The 18129-nt window shown below is 41.6% G+C and overlaps 1 protein-coding gene across 1 annotated transcript in view; it reads left to right on the plus strand.

The window, feature by feature from the left end:
- Positions 1 to 17850, plus strand: part of LRPPRC (leucine rich pentatricopeptide repeat containing) — a 118672-nt gene extending 100822 nt beyond the window's left edge. Inside the window, exons 31-38 of the mRNA XM_010595900.3 lie at positions 1699 to 1787; positions 5185 to 5389; positions 8740 to 8879; positions 9011 to 9126; positions 11590 to 11664; positions 13360 to 13444; positions 15621 to 15763; positions 16469 to 17850. Of these exons, the coding sequence (XP_010594202.2) occupies positions 1699 to 1787; positions 5185 to 5389; positions 8740 to 8879; positions 9011 to 9126; positions 11590 to 11664; positions 13360 to 13444; positions 15621 to 15763; positions 16469 to 16525 (910 nt within the window). The 3' untranslated portion in view covers positions 16526 to 17850. The remainder of the gene's footprint in view (positions 1 to 1698; positions 1788 to 5184; positions 5390 to 8739; positions 8880 to 9010; positions 9127 to 11589; positions 11665 to 13359; positions 13445 to 15620; positions 15764 to 16468) is intronic.
- Positions 17851 to 18129: the final 279 nt, after the last annotated feature.

The raw sequence follows: 18129 nt of genomic DNA on the forward strand, positions 1-18129 counted from the left end.
GGGTTTGGCAGTGCTGGACTAGAATTTTCCAAAAGGAAAAGTCAAAATTATGGATCAAAAATAAATTCCAGAGAAATTGTATTATGTGCACACCTGAATGATTGCAATACAGAGATCTCTACTGGTAACTTTTTGTAGTTTTTCTCTTTTTGCCAGTTTGGAATATATTTTGAATTATGAGTAGTCAGCTTGTACATATGTAACGTCAGTGTGTTCGTGTGTGCGTTCAGTAGGTCTGGGGAGTTCTTTCCAGCCTGTATTTATCTTCACTTTCATGTTTGTAATGAATAAGCAGCTTCTTGAGATACGAAGAGATACTTGAAAGAATATGTTTTGTTTTTTGAGGTTCCAAAAAGTTTGCAGATCATGCTTGATGTCAGTTAAAAGAGAAGTTTTGTTACCTCGTGATTTTAATGAATTTTAGGTACTATTTTAAGTGCCTGTGGTATAATGAATGTAATAATATTGGCATGAGAAACGAGTCTTTAAATAGTGTTAATGTTTATTTAATCATGCTGAAGATTGAGAAAGGAAATCCTTTGTTTTATGCAGTTTATGGTCTCACGCATAAGTTGTTGGCTTAAGAGCTTTGACAGATGGGACAGAGAAGGACGTCAAACTGAGCAGTGGGTGCTTTGCGGGATTAAGAGGATTGGTGGGGAACACGGAAATCCTGCGCCCAGGGACTGCGGAGGTGAACGTCAGAGGCCAGGCTCATCGTCGTCGTGTCTTTGGAGGATTTTCTTGGGACTGATGAGAATAATTTAGCAGTGACCCTGCTTTTCTCGCCATCTGCTCAGCTTATGTGTTCCTGTCGGCAGGCCGTGCACTTGTTGGCAGGAAGGTCATCACTGAGCTTGATAAGGCCTGATGGGGAAATGAACCCTGGGGCATTGAGGTGCTGAAATTTCACCAGAGGAGGTGTGCAAACAGAGTAGGAGACAGATCATCTCCAGCTAGGCTTCTTTCTTTCTTTTTCTTTTCTTTTTTTTTTTTTTAACTCTCACAGGTTTTAGTGATAAGTAAAACCATGTTTTGCTCCTGAATGTTAAAGAGTTGGGTTTTTTGTTTGAAATTTAAGACTGCCTGGGGTGAGACTATTGTGTGAAATTTTTAGTTTTCATGTAGCAACGGTTGTAGTTCTGCCGTATGTTCAGCTTTAAAAACTCGTATCTGCGTATCTGGATGACAGAAAAGTGAACGTTAATCAACGAAAGGGTAGGACGCGGTGTTAGTTCATAATACGCTTTAGTTTATATTTTAAATATACAGCCCTGAAAATAAATGTTCATTTTTGTTGCTGGAAGAATAGTTTTGCATTTTATAATTATGGTGAATGTAGAAAAAAGAGGAAAAAGTACCCAGCTTAGGATACAGCCGAACAATAGAGGGCATGCGGTTATTTTAGTCATCGAATATGTCAGCATTCAAGAATCTGAACCGATTGTTTAAAAAAATCTTGTACTTTGTTTCTTTTGTTGCTCATTTCCAACTTTGTCATCTGTCAGAATGCAAAAAAAAATTATCCTTCTATAACCATTGACAGGATAACACAAAAGCTGTCTCCAGGTCGATATTTTGCGGCAATATTTTTAACATACGAACAGTAGTTTTTATAATTTCACCTTGGTGCTCAACCATTTATTATCGTATCAGAAGCATGTCAGTAATTCCTTTCTAAATGTCTGCTTCTTTTAGCGCTGAGACCCACATCAAGGGCTTCACACTGAACGAGGCTGCCAACAGCCTCCTCATCCTAGCGCAAGTTAGGCGGGATTATTTGAAAGGTATGTCACAATGCTTGACCTTTACGTCACATTAATGCCTCTGCAGATTTTTCTTGTAACGCCCTTCGAATACTTGGATAAAGGAGTCCATTTAGCAAATTACCTGCTTATCAAGAGCCTTTTGTGGTAGCTGAGAGCCGTAAATTACTGTACACGCATTTATAATACAGCTTGAATATGAATGTGCTTGTCATTTGACCACTTAGTCCGGTTTCCATTCCATTTAACACAAGATGGGTTTTCTTAAGATGAATCACAGCTCTTCAGACATGCAAAATTCGTGTTCCAGAATGAGAGAAAGTACAGGCTTTCAAGTGCGTTAAAATTCACAGCACAAGTCATTTTGCCCTGGAAATTAACATACTTAGAGCATCTGAAACAATTCCCGGCCGTTGTTTCTTGAATATTGTGTTGGTTGTGTGTGAGATAGCAAATGAGTTAAATTGAGTGTTAAATGTGTGGGATTGTGCACCAAATGATTATAATATTGATTTTTAAAACTTAATCTAATACTTTTTTAATAGTTCATAATACCAACAGCAATGAAAATACGATGTTTGTTTGGGGTCAGAGTTTTTAAGTGAATATTAAGAGAGTAACAACACCAGAAAGATGTGGAAACGACGTTGGGGAGAACTGGCCGGGAACCATTTGTTTGGTAGAGACTGTTCATAGGTTTGCAGTGGGTGTGTTTGCATCTGGAGGTCTTATGAGTGAATTCCCAAGACAGAAAGAAAACGGTGAATCTCTTAAATGTAGAGAAGTATCATCTCATGTTGTTTGATATTTGAATTTTAGTCAACACCATAACACCAGCTTTACCAGTACAGTAAAACTCACTTAGGAGATCTGTAAGGAGAGTTAAAAACACTCTTTAAATGTTACGTATGTTATCCCATTTCATCCCCTGTCTGTAGTAATGGTGGTTTTCCTCATTTACAGGTTCAAAAATAATCCCACGTCACTGAAAGAGCATTGCCGTCTGATTGTGCGGCGTTAGTGTTGCCTGTAATACCTAATCGCACTGGTCTTTGGCCGTCTCCCTAATTGAATGAGTATTTAAGTGGCAGATTCTCCCTTTGCAGAACTACCACCTCAGCATTTCACAGGCAGGGCCAGCCCATCTAGGCAGCCTTTTTAGACAGTCTTAAGTCAAAAGTGAGTGGTAGAGGGCTTATTATTAAAACTTTTAAAAAGCTTTCGTTTTATTTCCAGGAGTAGAGAAGACTTTTTGTCAAGTCAATATTTTATGTAGATATGATAAATTAAAAGCATTGAAAAAGTAAATTTGTTCTCCATATAAGTAAGCAAATTTTAGTAAATAGCTCACGTTTCTGTAAACAGAGAGATAAGAACAAAACATGTTTTTAATTTCAAAGGATTAATTTTTTTAACTGAATCTGAATTGGATTTGTTTAACTTCGTTACTGTCCTTGACTTGTATGTTAGCTGCCCTGTGACAACTACAAGAAAGACATGATGCGGTTTTACAGCCACTCTTAGCAGCTAGTCAGCTCAACTGGAGGCCCTGTGAGAGCGGGAGCCACGAGCCCCGTGCTCCCCCACTGCTCCTCCACACCTGTACACCCCACACCTCACCACAGTGCTCACCGGGGAGGGGAGGAATGGGTCCACCCTATTCTCATCTCCTTATAAACTGTTCTTGAATAGTAATAGCTGATACAAAGCCCCTTTGAAATATAATCAAGATCAGTGGTGACTAATTGAGTAAATGTGGGACTTAGGTGACCATGGGAAAAGAACTAGGGAGAAAGGGCAAGATGGCTACCACTTTTGGTGTCCCTTAAACTGCACAGAAGGCAAGTCCTGTATGGGAGTATGCCCCAAACTGCCTTCGGATAGACGTAGAGTGGTCTATCCTGCTGCCCTGCCCTCCCCCCACATGCACACCGTTGATGCCAGCTGTGGGGTGGTTAGACTCTTAGAGTTGGCGTCTAGCACTATGATCTTGGGTAAATTAGTAAACTTTGCCTCAGCTTTCTCATCTGTGTAATCAGACTTGCCTCAGGATAGTTGGGAGTGTATGTGCCTAGAACTGTGTTTGGCACGTACTAAACGCTGAACACAGGTAGCAAACGCTCAGTGAATGTCAGTCACCACTATTACCATCATCATCTTTGTTTTTGTTGTTATTTTGATCCATTTGGGGGAAGAGCCTCTGTAAGGACACTCACAAGTCGATGATCTGTGCGTGGCCACCAGTGCTGAAGATTGCTATCGAGCTTGTTTTCTGTAGATTATGTTTTTTAAAATAACAGTAGTAACGTTTTTTTCTCTCCTATATGTAGATGTGTATTTATGGAATGTTATTGACTATACTTTTTAAACTACCAATTTTCCTTTTTTCCCACCTGAGAATCACTTTCAGATTATAGATTTGGAATAATTACGAATCAAATGTTTATTCAGTAATAAATCGTGAATTAATCATGTCTTTTACTTATTGTTTTTAACAGACTGTGTAATTATTCCCCTTTTCCCATTCATCTGTATGAGATAGGCTGTGCCTACTTGGAAAGCTGCTTTGAGAGTCTTGGCTTTGTCACAGTTACGTTGCCTTTAATGTTAAAAAGCCAGGAAGTTTTCTCTGAGAGTAGAAATGGTGGTTAAGTGTTGTATCCCCACCCCAGCCCCCCCCAGTCTACCACTTTATTTAGTATAATGATTTGCTATACTTGCACATGAGTCAGTGAATCAGGATATTTCATGTCTGTCCATAATCAGGTATATCTAAGTGTGATACTTTTAAAAAAACAAACAAAACTTCTTTGACTGTATCACGGGATCAGAGGGGCTTTATTTTCTTTGTAAAATGAATGCAAGAAAATATCCACAAGGTATTTTTTTATGTAAAATAAATTTGTGAAAGTTGGCTACTCCAGTTTGGCTGCTTCTGTGTGATCCTGTTTGGACAAGGGAGATACGTTGTTTTCAAGAAAGAATCTTGATACTAGAAGTTTTTGGTAATCATGTCATCGTTGAACATAATAAAATCTGGGAAAGTATGTATGTGAGTGGAAGTTACATATTTTTGGACACTCTTAATGTTTTTATTTTTCTGTTTATTTTTCTCTGAATTTGTCAACTTCCTTGAAATTAATCACAAAATGTTATTCCTGATTGGAACCCATGTTTTTTCAGTAACGTTTGTGTTTTACCTGTGATGTAATGACCAATTTCTCTGGTCTCTGTAAAACACTTACTTTTTAATAGATTTCTCATAAAATATTAATATTTTCTGTAACCTAGAATAAAATATTCATAGCTTTTTTGTGCATAGCCGTTTGATGCTCATATTTAAAAGCTAGTTATCAAAATGCGTTAGAGTCATTGTGGGTCATATAAGCAAACCCTGTCTCCTGCTCTTGTGTCTTAGAGGCTCTAACAGTGCTCAGGACGGCCTTGGATCTGGGGCAGTTGCCTTCGAGGATGGCAGTGACTCGCCTCATCCAGGCGTTTGGCTTGAAGGGTGATGTAGAAAGCATACAGACAATTCAGACGATGGTAAAGGGACTCGAGCATACAATTGGACTTTCACGTATGATTTTCATCAATAACATTGCTTTGGCACAAATAAAGAGGTGAGTGTATTTGAGCTTTCTTTTCCTCCATTGGCTCTTGGAAGGGGCACTATCTCACAGACACTTTGTGAACTTTTTTAGGCTATTAGAAACCCTGTCAACTGCATAGGAAGTAATTGATACCAATTGTTGATTATGCCCTAATTAATAAGGAATAATTATATGTTCCAAAATTTGTTTCAGCCTTAAATTAAATCTTAGAATAAACAGTATCAAGTTCATATAATGCTGAGTTTTCTCATTTGTACGTAAATTACATACTTAAGGCCGCTGCTTATCCAAACACTTCGTTTGTCAGCAATACTTGAGAGTGACCCTCCGCTGGAATACAGTGGAACAGAGGGCCCAGCAAGTTAGTCCACACTCCCCACCCCTCAACCCCAGCCCCTCCTGTCAGCCAGCACACACCCGCTGACCCTCCCACCCCAGCCCCTCCTGACAGCCAGCACACACCCACTGACCCTCCCACCCTAGCCCCTTCTGTCAGCCAGCACATACCCACTGACTCTCCCACCCCAGCCACTCCTGTCAGCCAGCACACACCCACTGACCTTCCCACCCTAGCCCCTTCTGTCAGCCAGCACATACCCACTGACTCTCCCACCCCAGCCCCTTCTGTCAGCCAGCACATACCCACTGACTCTCCCACCCCAGCCCCTTCTGTCAGCCAGCACACACCCACTGACTCTCCCACCCCAGCCCCTTCTGTCAGCCAGCACACACCCACTGACTCTCCCACCCCAGCCACTCCTGTCAGCCAGCACACACCCACTGACTCTCCCACCCCAGCCCCTTCTGTCAGCCAGCACACACCCACTGACCTTCTCACCCCAGCCCCTTCTGTCAGCCAGCACACACCCACTGACTCTCCCACCCCAGCCCCTTCTGTCAGCCAGCACACACCCACTGACTCTCCCACCCCAGCCCCTTCTGTCAGCCAGCACACACCCACTGACTCTCCCACCCCAGCCACTCCTGTCAGCCAGCACACACCCACTGACTCTCCCACCCCAGCCCCTCCTGTCAGCCAGCACACACCCACTGACCTTCTCACCCCAGCCCCTTCTGTCAGCCAGCACACACCCACTGACTCTCCCACCCCAGCCCCTTCTGTCAGCCAGCACACACCCACTGACTCTCCCACCCCAGCCCCTTCTGTCAGCCAGCACACACCCACTGACTCTCCCACCCCAGCCCCTTCTGTCAGCCAGCACACACCCACTGACCTTCTCACCCCAGCCCCTTCTGTCAGCCAGCACACACCCACTGACTCTCCCACCCCAGCCACTCCTGTCAGCCAGCACACACCCACTGACTCTCCCACCCCAGCCCCTCCTGTCAGCCAGCACACACCCACTGACTCTCCCACCCCAGCCCCTCCTGTCAGCCAGCACACACCCACTGACTCTCCCACCCCAGCCCCTTCTGTCAGCCAGCACACACCCACTGACTCTCCCACCCCAGCCCCTTCTGTCAGCCAGCACACACCCACTGACTCTCCCACCCCAGCCCCTTCTGTCAGCCAGCACACACCCACTGACTCTCCCACCCCAGCCCCTTCTGTCAGCCAGCACACACCCACTGACTCTCCCACCCCAGCCCCTTCTGTCAGCCAGCACACACCCACTGACTCTCCCACCCCAGCCCCTTCTGTCAGCCAGCACACACCCACTGACTCTCCCACCCCAGCCCCTTCTGTCAGCCAGCACACACCCACTGACTCTCCCACCCCAGCCCCTTCTGTCAGCCAGCACACACCCACTGACTCTCCCACCCCAGCCCCTTCTGTCAGCCAGCACACACCCACTGACTCTCCCACCCCAGCCCCTCCTGTCAGCCAGCACACACCCACTGACTCTCCCACCCCAGCCCCTCCTGTCAGCCAGCACACACCCACTGACTCTCCCACCCCAGCCACTCCCGTCAGCCAGCACACACCCACTGACTCTCCCACCCCAGCCACTCCCGTCAGCCAGCACACACCCACTGACTCTCCCACCCCAGCCCCTTCTGTCAGCCAGCACACACCCACTGATGGGAAGGTATTTGCCGGGGATTCTCTGCCACCATCTCTAGATTCCTAGTTGAGAACCACTACTGGAAGTTAACAAGGGCTTCATTTTTATTCACCTCACTAGCACAGTACTTTAAGTTAAAGATTCAAGGACGTAGTTACAGAATTGACATTGTTCATACCGTTAGAAAAACATGTTCTTTAGTAGACAGTCTTAACACACATTTAATGTGATGTGATAATAAAATATAAATGTTTGCTTTTGAAGGGTTTTTTGTTTGTTCTTGTTTCTCTGGGTGGAAGGTCCGGGTTCTTTGTTTAGTTTTGCTTTGCTTTTATGTTTTAAAGCTGTTCCCCCAAATAGAACTTTAAATTTTCTCTTTAATAAAGAAAACATAATTGTATTAAGTTGGAAGGTTGAAGAAATTATACAGGTTAGATCTGGGTGAATTTGAAAATGGTACCATATAAACAGTTTCTGTATAATACAGGGTATGTATTTTTATTCACTGTTAAATAATTCTCTGATTAAAATCAACAAGAAAAATTTACAACTTGTGTTCGTTGCTAGAGAATTCTTCTATTTTATGTAATAATATCAACATAAAATTGATTCCTTAACTTTGGAGTGCCATGTCCATACTAAAGCATCAATTAAAGTTGCATTAACCAAAAGGATAGTCATAAAGATAATTTTTATCATAACTTGTTAAAGGAGACAAGGTAATTTTCTTTTTTTCCCCAGTGCAAAATGTGAAAGATACTTTCTTTTCTGAGAATTTTAGTATAAACTGAGTGTTTCAAATGTTGTATAAAACCTGAATGGAAGAAGTCGACGGGACTGTGGGTTAGAGACATGAAAATACATTTTTTGAAGAAATCGTCAGTCTTTTTAAGAACCCTTAGATGATACAGATAGTTTTTACTTCATGCAGTCATGACCATTTGTGGATTATAAAGCCATAGTTGTGGCATTTGCATGGGTTTTCATGTTATAGCCAGAGAACTACAAGATCAAGTTAAATATTTCAGATACGATATTTTTTTAATCTTCACTAGTTCTTCTGTATATAGTTGTTTTGTCTCTTTCTAGAGCAATGTTTTAAAGTCAGCAACTACTTTAACTGCTACTTCAGCCGCCTGGCAATTGCTTGCGCCCTAAACATGGTTGGGTTCTAGTTGCATAATGTGTTTGTTATCCAGTTATCCATAAATACGTTTCCTTTTTTCCTAATGTATTTGCATGAGTGAATCCAAAAGCAAGTTCTCATACTAAAACTGCAATAACCTTACAAAAGCAAGTATTTCTGACAATTTATTTAACTTCTTTTGACAGCAATAACATAGATGTTGCCGTTGAAAACATTGAAAGCATGCTCACTTCAGAGAATTCACCCGTGGAACCCCAGTACTTTGGCTTGACATACTTATTCAGAAAAGTCATAGAAGAGCAGTTGGAGCCGGCTCTTGAAAAGAGTAAGTTAGTTGTTCTTGCCAAAGAACACAGGAGCAGATTTTCTCCCTAGTGAAACTGCTACCACGTTTCTTTGGTGGATGAGTTGTCCACTGTTTTAATGAAAGAGTTTTCTTACCTGTCATTTTTCCAGTAAGCATCATGGCAGAGAGATTGGCCAATCAGTTTGCAGTTTACAAACCGGTTACCGATCTTTTCCTTCAGCTTGTGGATTCAGGCAAGGTGGACGATGCCAGAGCTCTCCTCCAGGTATGACCCACCAGCTGTGGTGCAGCGAGGCTTGCAGCTTGTGAGGGGAATTGGGAAATTATTAGACACAGATGTGTGATAGAAGCCCGGAAATGAGGTACAGTGCTGCTGGCACGTTTACTTTCGTTGTGAATCAAGGTCGGATGACAAGGACTGAATTGTAGGTCGTGGGTTGCTGGTTTTAAAGATGCCACATCAGACTAGAAAGGTCCTTAGATTTAGGGGAGGGGGGTGTGCTTTGCTGAAATGATTTAAAGATAAATGTTTCTGTGCAGATAGTTAATGTGGAACAACAGTTCCTTTGATTTCCTACTTTAATTTTTCTAATGCTCTTAAATATAGTGCATCACCATGGCAACACAGTTTGCAAACAAAAAGCAGGAAATGTTCCCTTTTCAAGTACAGCTTCTCACTTGAATCCTCAAACATTCTCCGTGCCTTATTCAAGGTTTATGAAGAGTTGAATCTGCTTTCTATTCACTTGTGTGTCACCGACACGTTAAATGACAAATGCAGGCCTCTGTGGCCTGCACTCGCAGTCAAATTAGCAATCTTCCGGGAGGGAGACAGCCATATTCATGCCATTTTAACAGCACTAAATATAAAGCCACGCCAAGTGCCGACAGAACGGTGGGTGATCGGAGCTGCCACCGGCAATGTACACAAACAGGCACGCCAGGGAGCCCCTTCCCAGCAGGTGGCAGTCAAACAGTCACCGTGATCTCGGCAGCGGCTGTGTTTGTGTAGACTCCCTGTGTCAAATTGAGGCCTGGGACCAATTTCTGATAGTAAATAGTATAATATTCACTTACATTTTTACCAGCTGCGAAATACCTTAAGTAGTACATCGGGAAGGAGAAACTGCACCCATTTGCTGGAGCTCTCGCTTGGGTCCTTAAAGGTCATCTAATTTGACAGTAGAATCCAAACCATTTACAAAAGAATTCCTGAGAATTTTCTCGGTGTTAGCAGTTTTGTGAAAAGCGTAAATTGTTCCTGCTTCTAAGGCTTTTTACCTTTGTTCTCGGATGGAGAGAAATTCCAGTTAATTGAGGATTTTCTTGTTTGGTTTCTTCTTTTTCTTGCCCTTTTTTTTGAAAAAAGGAAAAGACAATTGATGATTGATAGGGATTTCAAGAATCTCTTCACTGTTCCGTCTAGCTGCCTTTAGTGTTAAAAGATACGGCATATACCCTTAGGCCTTATCTTCATGTGTATATGTCTATTAGTAGTATAATTCATGAATGCATAATTCATGTATGTGTACTTAACTAGTAGCATAAGCATATAGAGATATAATTATACATGTGATAGTATGCATTCAATTTTAGTCCATTTTTTTTATGTTGATAGAAAGTGGCTCTTGGTACTTCATCTACCAGCTTGTTCTGAACCCTAGTCTTCTAGACTCTTCTTAGACCGACTAGCAGCAGCCCAGGGTGGGAGACAGCAGGGATGTTCCTGCTGTCCTCCGCGCTGCCTTTGCTCTCGGTGGCCTCGTCTGGGGCCCTTAGTGACAGCTGACTGTTGAGGCAACCGCAGCAGTCATTTCATTTCAGATGATAAACCCTTTGCCCATCCTTTACCTACTTGTCAGACAGTAAAACATTTTCCTTGCTGTAATGAAGAATACTTTATTCACAGATGTCGAAAACATCAGTTGATAATGTAAATCTTCTGTGTCCCCAAAAGTTCTTTTTATACTATTCATTTTAGTATTGACAGTGTTTTAAAGCTTTGAAAGAACGCTGCGCTCTTAGAAACTTACGAGAATGACATCCCTGATGAGTATAAACTAAAATATTGTCTTGCCATATTTGATTTTACTATAGCATCTAAGATTGGATAGATACTTGATTCATCTGGTCTGTCATATAAACTTTTTTTTATTTTCAGTTTAACTTTTGTCTCTTTCTCAAGCACTGGCTGTCTGTTGCAATGAAAGCCTTTTATAAAATAGAGAGATTGAAATCAGTCCTTTTGTATGCATAAGTGTAGGTAATTATACTTTAAAGAGAACTTGCTTTGTACATTTTAATTTTTATAAAGAAACGAGCAGTTATCTCTCTGACACCTTATTAAATGTATAATTAACCTTGTGATCCCCGGCTCACTTGTGAATGCTTGGCAGTATAATTGGAGAGAAATAGTGTTTCTTTTTTTCCTTTCTTTGCAGCCCTGAGCCTTATTCTGTGGTTGTTGAAGCATTAGTTTAATTTTCCCCTTTTCTTTTTAAACAAACTTTATACTTGCCATGCCAAGGACAGCGTTCACAAAAGCTTGGCAGAGCTTGCCCTTGTTTTCTTTTTTTTCCTCACTTTAGAAAAATGGTCGACTCTTAGGCCTTCCTATTGGTAATGATACACTACTGTATTATTGTGAACTTTCTTAATTGGAACTATTCACCTTGGTCTGCTTGTTTATCAAAAACCTTCACTTGCTGAATAACGTTTTAATTTTTAGAGATGTGGTGCCATCGCTGAACAAACCTCAGTTTTGTCGGCCTTCTGTATTAGGAAGTCACAGACACCAGGACAGGTACTGTTCTTTACTCGCTAACAAGCCAGTGGTGCTGCAAGCCAGTTTTGTTGAAAGACATTGGGTTTAACATAAGAGCCGATTGGTTAGGGCTATATCTAAAAGCATAACACTGAAGGAATTGAAGACGTTGCTTGTCCACACTTGTTCGTAGTGTTAGGTTGTTGGTAGAGTCCATTGTGGCTCCTTGGAATGAAATGCAGAGCAGGTTTGTGCAGTGAGTTCTCTAGCCCTGTGGCTGTGCACTGGGAGGGAGCCCTAAGGAAGGGTCCTGGGAACAGAAGAGAAGACAGACGTACAGCCGACGGCCACTTACCTGCTGAGTGTTGCCTACCAAGTATCTGCTTTTGACCATCAGGCAGATGAGCCATTTGCCTTTGAAAAGGGTATGGTGCCACAAATTAATGCCCTAAATTTGCACACTTACCTTATTTGCACTAAAGTGTGTGTGTAGTAATAGCTATGTCGTATGTTTGATGTTTTTAAAAACGAAGAAAATCATGTTTCAAAAACTTTCTTAGATCTCTTTTTACCTGTTGAGCACTAGAAAGCCCGTTCTTTGTTTATTTGGGCACATTGTGGAGTTTCCTGCTGCATTTCAGTTGAAATGTTTATTTATTATGAAACATTCAGGTTGCTTCCAGTCTGGGCACTCAAGTTTTCCTTAATTTCCACACACTGCCCACACAAACACACATACAGTTTTTTTTTTTATTTACCTAATTTCACCATTTATCTCAACTTGTATATTTACAACAACCAACCTTTAGAGAATTTTTTTTTCTACGTTTTTTTCCTATCAAAGAGACATTTTCAAAATTGTGTGATGAAATCCAAAAAGCACCTGTCAGTCCACAGCTGGAGCTGTCCTGAGTTCCTCCTGCCCTTCTCAGGAAGGGACCGGAAATGTGCGGTAATTTAATATGCCTGCTTAGAACATTCCTCCCAGGAGACTTTAAAATGCATGAGCTCCTGGAGAGGTGCAAGTCCAGGCAGGGTAGGATGGAATAAACGTACTAAAAGCCAGTTAGGATTTTTAAAAATGCCCGTTTCAGTATCCAGCTCTCTGGCAGTAGACTAGTGAAGCCAGATTTAGTTTTTCTTGGTGAGAACAGGGCACAAATGCATATAAAACCTGTCATTGATTTATCCAGGGACATTAGAGCGTATTTGGAATGTTCAGTGGTTATTCAGTAGGGTGCTGCAGTTCTGTAATGGCGAGAGGGAATGAAGCCATAGCCATGTCTGCGTAGCACTGAGTAACCGAGTAAAAGTCCCAGCGAGTGCCTGGAAGTGCTCTGTTTATATACCACTTGAGGAACACTTCAGAATCTCTACGGAATTTTCCACATTTCTTCTGAAAATCTTGGTTCCTGAAGACACAAATATTCTCTTTTCTACCTTTGGGAATCTCATAACTTTTTGATGTGGTCACCAGTTGACATAAAAGAACCAATCTTCATAATAGTTCAGAAAAATCTTCAGAGAAATGTAAATGTAATTATGTTAACTTTTGAGAAACACTATCTTATTTTGGCTGTAAATTATTGACTGAACATCAAATGCTGAGATCAAGGAAAAATAATTCATTACACTGAGTAGACTGTTCTGTTGGAATTACTGTCAAAAAGATTTTCTGATATGTCACCTTTCTCTTCAGTCTTTGGTAATGTTAACCTGTGTTTAATTTCTTAGACACCAACTCTAAAATCTTTGACAGAATTGATTCCTGAATTAAAGGAAAAGGAAGCAGCATACACTTCTATCATAAGAAGCTACGGTAATAAGTTTTATCTGACTATATTATTTAAGTGATTTAAATATTTGTAGTACAATAACTCTTAGTCTACAACTCAGAGGTAGCAATCCTAAACATCAGGTAATTACTTGGATATAATTAATTTACTTAGCTTTAGAATGTTTTAAAACTATATTTAAGGAAAACGTGAAATTATTCTCATAATTTTAAAATAAAAAAGCATCACCGAGGATCTTCAGAGGGGCCCAGAATCCCAGGCTCCTGGAGTGACCTGGAAGTTCACTTGGACCAAGCCAGTTCCCCCAAGCCCTGAAGAACCAATCCAGTCCCCCAAGGCCGTGCAGCCTGAAACATAACATGAATTGGGTACATATCTGAGACTGTCATTCAACCATTGTATTCTACTATCTTCTTGCTCCTCGGTGCCCACCCTGCCTGCCTAAGTGGGCCACATGGTTTTTCCATAATTCCTAGTTGAAATTAATAACTCTAGTCTTTGAGATCTTTAAAAAAAGCACCAGTCAATTCCCTGATTGCCAGGCAATCGCATGTGAAAGGAAACCAATCTAAAAGCTTCCTCAGGATTCAAAATAAATGGCAGCATTTCTAAGACATGGTCTTTACCCATCTGCCACCCACTGTTCTGCCCACCTGAGGTGCTGGGGAAAATGGAGAATCACTTGGTTGATTTTAGTCTTGGCAGGACAACAGCCTCAGCAATCATAATTAGTAAATGGGTTCTTCATTTTTCCACCTTTGTAAGGGGTACATTATGTATTTCAAAATAGAGTTATACTCATAAACATTCTTATACTTTCATTTTGGAAATTGGCATATAATAGATACAAAACAAAAAAAAAAATCCAAACCCTTTGCTGTAGAGCCAGTTCTGACTCACAGCGACCCTATAGGACAGAGTAGAACAGCCCCATAGACTTTCCAGGGAGCGGCTGGTAGATTCGAACTCCTGACCTTCCGGTTAGCAGACATCGCTCTTAACCACTATGCCACCAGGGTTTCTAGATGATAGATAAAGAACATGAAATGGTGTCACATAGCATAAAACTATATATATGTCACTACTAAATTGTATAATCCTACTTGGGAATTGGTGGGAACAGGGAGATCAGAAAGTAGTGAAGTGAAAGATTCCAGAATTTTCTGAACCACTTCCTTGGGGATGATAGAACTTGAGTGGGCCCTTGACAGTTTGCGGAGACAGGATTTAGACCCTAGAGGAATAAAGGTCTTAAGCAGAGGAAACTAACTTCACCCAAACTTCGAATATCTGTTCTCACTCCAACAAGAGCTGGTGAGTCAGTCACCGTGGTTCCCTTTGGGATTGATCTCTAAACTTCACACATTCCTCCTGGGTGCTCACCCTGGAGCTGCTGGGACTGGGGATGGCTATACAGGGTAAGAATTTGTCAGGTGTTTTTTTTTAGATGTTAAAGATCTAAATGCAAAATTAAAGAGTTACCAGCAGTGATTGTTAGCAGAGCCCTTGGCAATAAATTAAAAAACAAAATTCCTGCAAATCGGCTACCTTGAGAAGGTTTTATTCTTGAATAATGGAGAGCCGGCCAGACTTTGCACCTCGGCTTCATTATTCATTGACGTGACATATTGGTGTAACTGGTCGTTAATGTTGCCCTTACAGATTTTCTGCCATGGTAGCTAGCTGTATTACTCACACTGGTTTAGTTTATAATAGGAGACCGTGTTGAAAGTCTGTAGTCTTTTTGGTGTTAAGATCTTAATACCGAGCATGTAGATCTGCACAGTCTGCAGCCTGCTCCACAGCAGTCCCTGGATTAGCTTGATTTCTAAGTGTGGTTTTAAGCAGAGGGGGATCGAATGGTGTGTGCTCACCCCGTGATCGAGGCTTCAGTCTGTAGTCAGTTTAACTACCGTGGGTCTCCAGAATAATGTGCTAATCTGTATACACAATGCCACCGATACTATTCTAAAACCTTTAAACACAGCGTGTTTACCACTGTCGTCCTCCCCCACGGTGGATGATGCTGAGCGAGGGGTGGCGAGAAGGGGTGGGGGCGCATGTGGATTTGAAATGTGGTTTCCTGCTGAAGGTAGTTAAGCATTCATTTGCTTTGGGGTAAAGGGATCCAGGAGTCCCTGAAGGACCGTGTTTTGGTGAAAAGAGGTTGTCTGTCTGTGACTAACATCTTTTCTTCAGCCCTGGACAGTGACGTCGCCTCTGCCAAAGCGTTGTATGAACATCTGACCGCAAGGAATGTGAAATTGAATGATCTGTTCCTGAAGCGTTACGCGGTTCTGCTGAGTAGTGCTGGAGAGCCTGTCCCTTTCACCGAACCCCCGGTGAGTATTTCTTAATCAAGGGAAAAAAATACCACTGCAGATTTGTGTGTGCTTCATAATCACGCATAAAAAATAGGTTGAATAGCTAATTACGTGAGGCTTAGATCTCTGTGAAGCACGCCTCAAAGTTGGCCTTGGGTTTGGCTGTGGGAGAACATTGCCCTCTGGGGCTTAGGCTTAAAATACAAGCTTCCTAAAAGACCTTCACCCGCAGGTATGGATTTATTGAGTGTCCTTGGGGCTGTTCTCTCATCATTTCAACTTTAAATAGAATCTAATAGCCCATGATTCCATAGCTAAGCATATACCTCTCCATCAACTGCTCGATTCGGTGTAAATATTAATTGGTTTGTATGTCTTCATCAAGGAAATTTTGTTTTATTTAATAAAAGAAATCACATACAGAATTTCTTTTTATTGCCATTGAGCTGAAACTGCTCCACCATGTTTATTTTAAAACCTCAGCCTTCCTCCCAGTTGTAAACATGATGTGCACACGCGCACGCACACGTGCACACGCAGCAGAGGCGCCTGGTGCTAGTTTTAACATGGCTGGAAGGAGTGCTGAAGCTTGGGGAATGAACTGTGCCGGGGCCCAGCAATCTTAACTACTAGTTTGCAGTATCTTATGATTTTAAATTCTGGACCATCACTTTTTGCTGGTAACTTTACCTGTAACTTCCCTTCGTTTTTTTCTCCTTACAGGAAAGCTTTGAGTTTTATACAAAGCAGCTGAAGGAATCAAAGGAAGACCCTTTGTGAAGTGTGCAGGCATTACCTTGTTTTATGTGTGTTTGTGATTCTGCATCTAAAATGTTATTTTTTAAATGTCTTTGAAAGGAAAAAATAAAAAAAAAGAAAAATTAATTTGTTTACATTTATTTATTTGTAATATATGACATGCTCAGCATCTTACAATAACTGTGTACACTGAATCACTAGACATTTTTGTTTCTGGCTGTGACATAAATCTACAGCGTTTTCTTTGAGGCTCCTAATGTACGGAGCCCTAATTTTTCAGGATTCTCCCAGTTGACTCCAGTTCTTCTGCTCTGTTTCATTCATCATTTTAACAAAAATATTGTTCCTTTATTAATAGACCTGTGTGTTAATGTTGTTTATCTGAAAAATTTTGGACCGGACAACATGAGGGTCAATAATTTCAAATTTTAAAAAATGTTAGTGCTAAAAGACGTCTTGGAAGTCCTCCAATCCAGTCCTCTTCATTTCGTAGTGAGAAGCACTTCCCAGGACCAGGGTGCTGTTAGCAGTGCTTCGTGGCGCCTCAGCGGGCCTCTGATTCATAGACACCTCTGAAACCAGGTCTCAGTCATGACTTTTCACCATGACATAAAGGGGTTTCAGGTCTTTGTTGGCACAGGCTACACTGTACCCCTACCCCCAGCCTTGTGATTTATGTTCATTTCCTGTGAGTGTGTGATTTCATATATGAAGGGGAAATCTTGGTTTGTATTCAGTTTTAATAAAAATCATCCCCATATTGACTTTCATACCTGCTAATGTCTACATTGTGAATAGTTACTAAAAAAACATTATTACCTGCCAATTTTTAAGATAGGTAGTTAAGACAATTTACCACCACGTAATTGTCTTAAAATTTATAATCTCGACCGATTAGGTCATTAATTACCAAAAAAAGTTGAAAATGTTTCATTTGAGAATGATCCCCATTTTGGGTATTCCTTTTCTATTTGAAGGCCGTGACTACCTACTTTTTTGGCTTCTGTGACTTTTTTCCACCATTTATGTGGAGGGGAGACCTTGCTTTCAGGGAATAAGTGGGTGTCTTGCTGTCTTGGCTGTTGACCTTGTGGTCAGCGCATCCGCACCCAGTGCCTGCAGATGGTGCCAGAGGGAGCGTTCGTACAGGGAAGCCAGGAGGTAAAGGTCATCGTAGCACCGGCCATGCTCTTTCTGTTTTTTTATAGTTAGGCCTGAAGAATCCCAGGCTCCACAAATGCTGAGCCCCGGCCTGGAGGACTTGATTTGGCTTGCCTTTGTGCACTCTCAGGTGTGGGACCACTGCACGAGGTGGTTTTGCTGTCTGAGTTTCCGGGAGCCTCTCTCCTGTGCACTGGTCTTCAGTGATTCCGCTGAAGCAGGGCTTATTTGGTGCATTTATGTGAACCACGTGTTAGTTAAACTAAATTTTTTTTTTTTTTTTTGGTGTCCATGAAGCAGTTCTCTAAAATGAGGCCTAACCTTGAGCATAATCTGGACTTCCCAGTCACCTTTTGGAGAAACGGAAAGTACAGTCTCATTTGCATAAAGTGACTCCAAGCCACTCTTGTATATGTGTAAAATGTGGGCGTAGTGCAGAAGAAATCAGTAAAAATCCCTCATCA

The sequence above is a fragment of the Loxodonta africana genome, chromosome 26 (assembly GCF_030014295.1).
Source record: "Loxodonta africana isolate mLoxAfr1 chromosome 26, mLoxAfr1.hap2, whole genome shotgun sequence".
Lineage (NCBI taxonomy): Eukaryota > Metazoa > Chordata > Mammalia > Proboscidea > Elephantidae > Loxodonta > Loxodonta africana.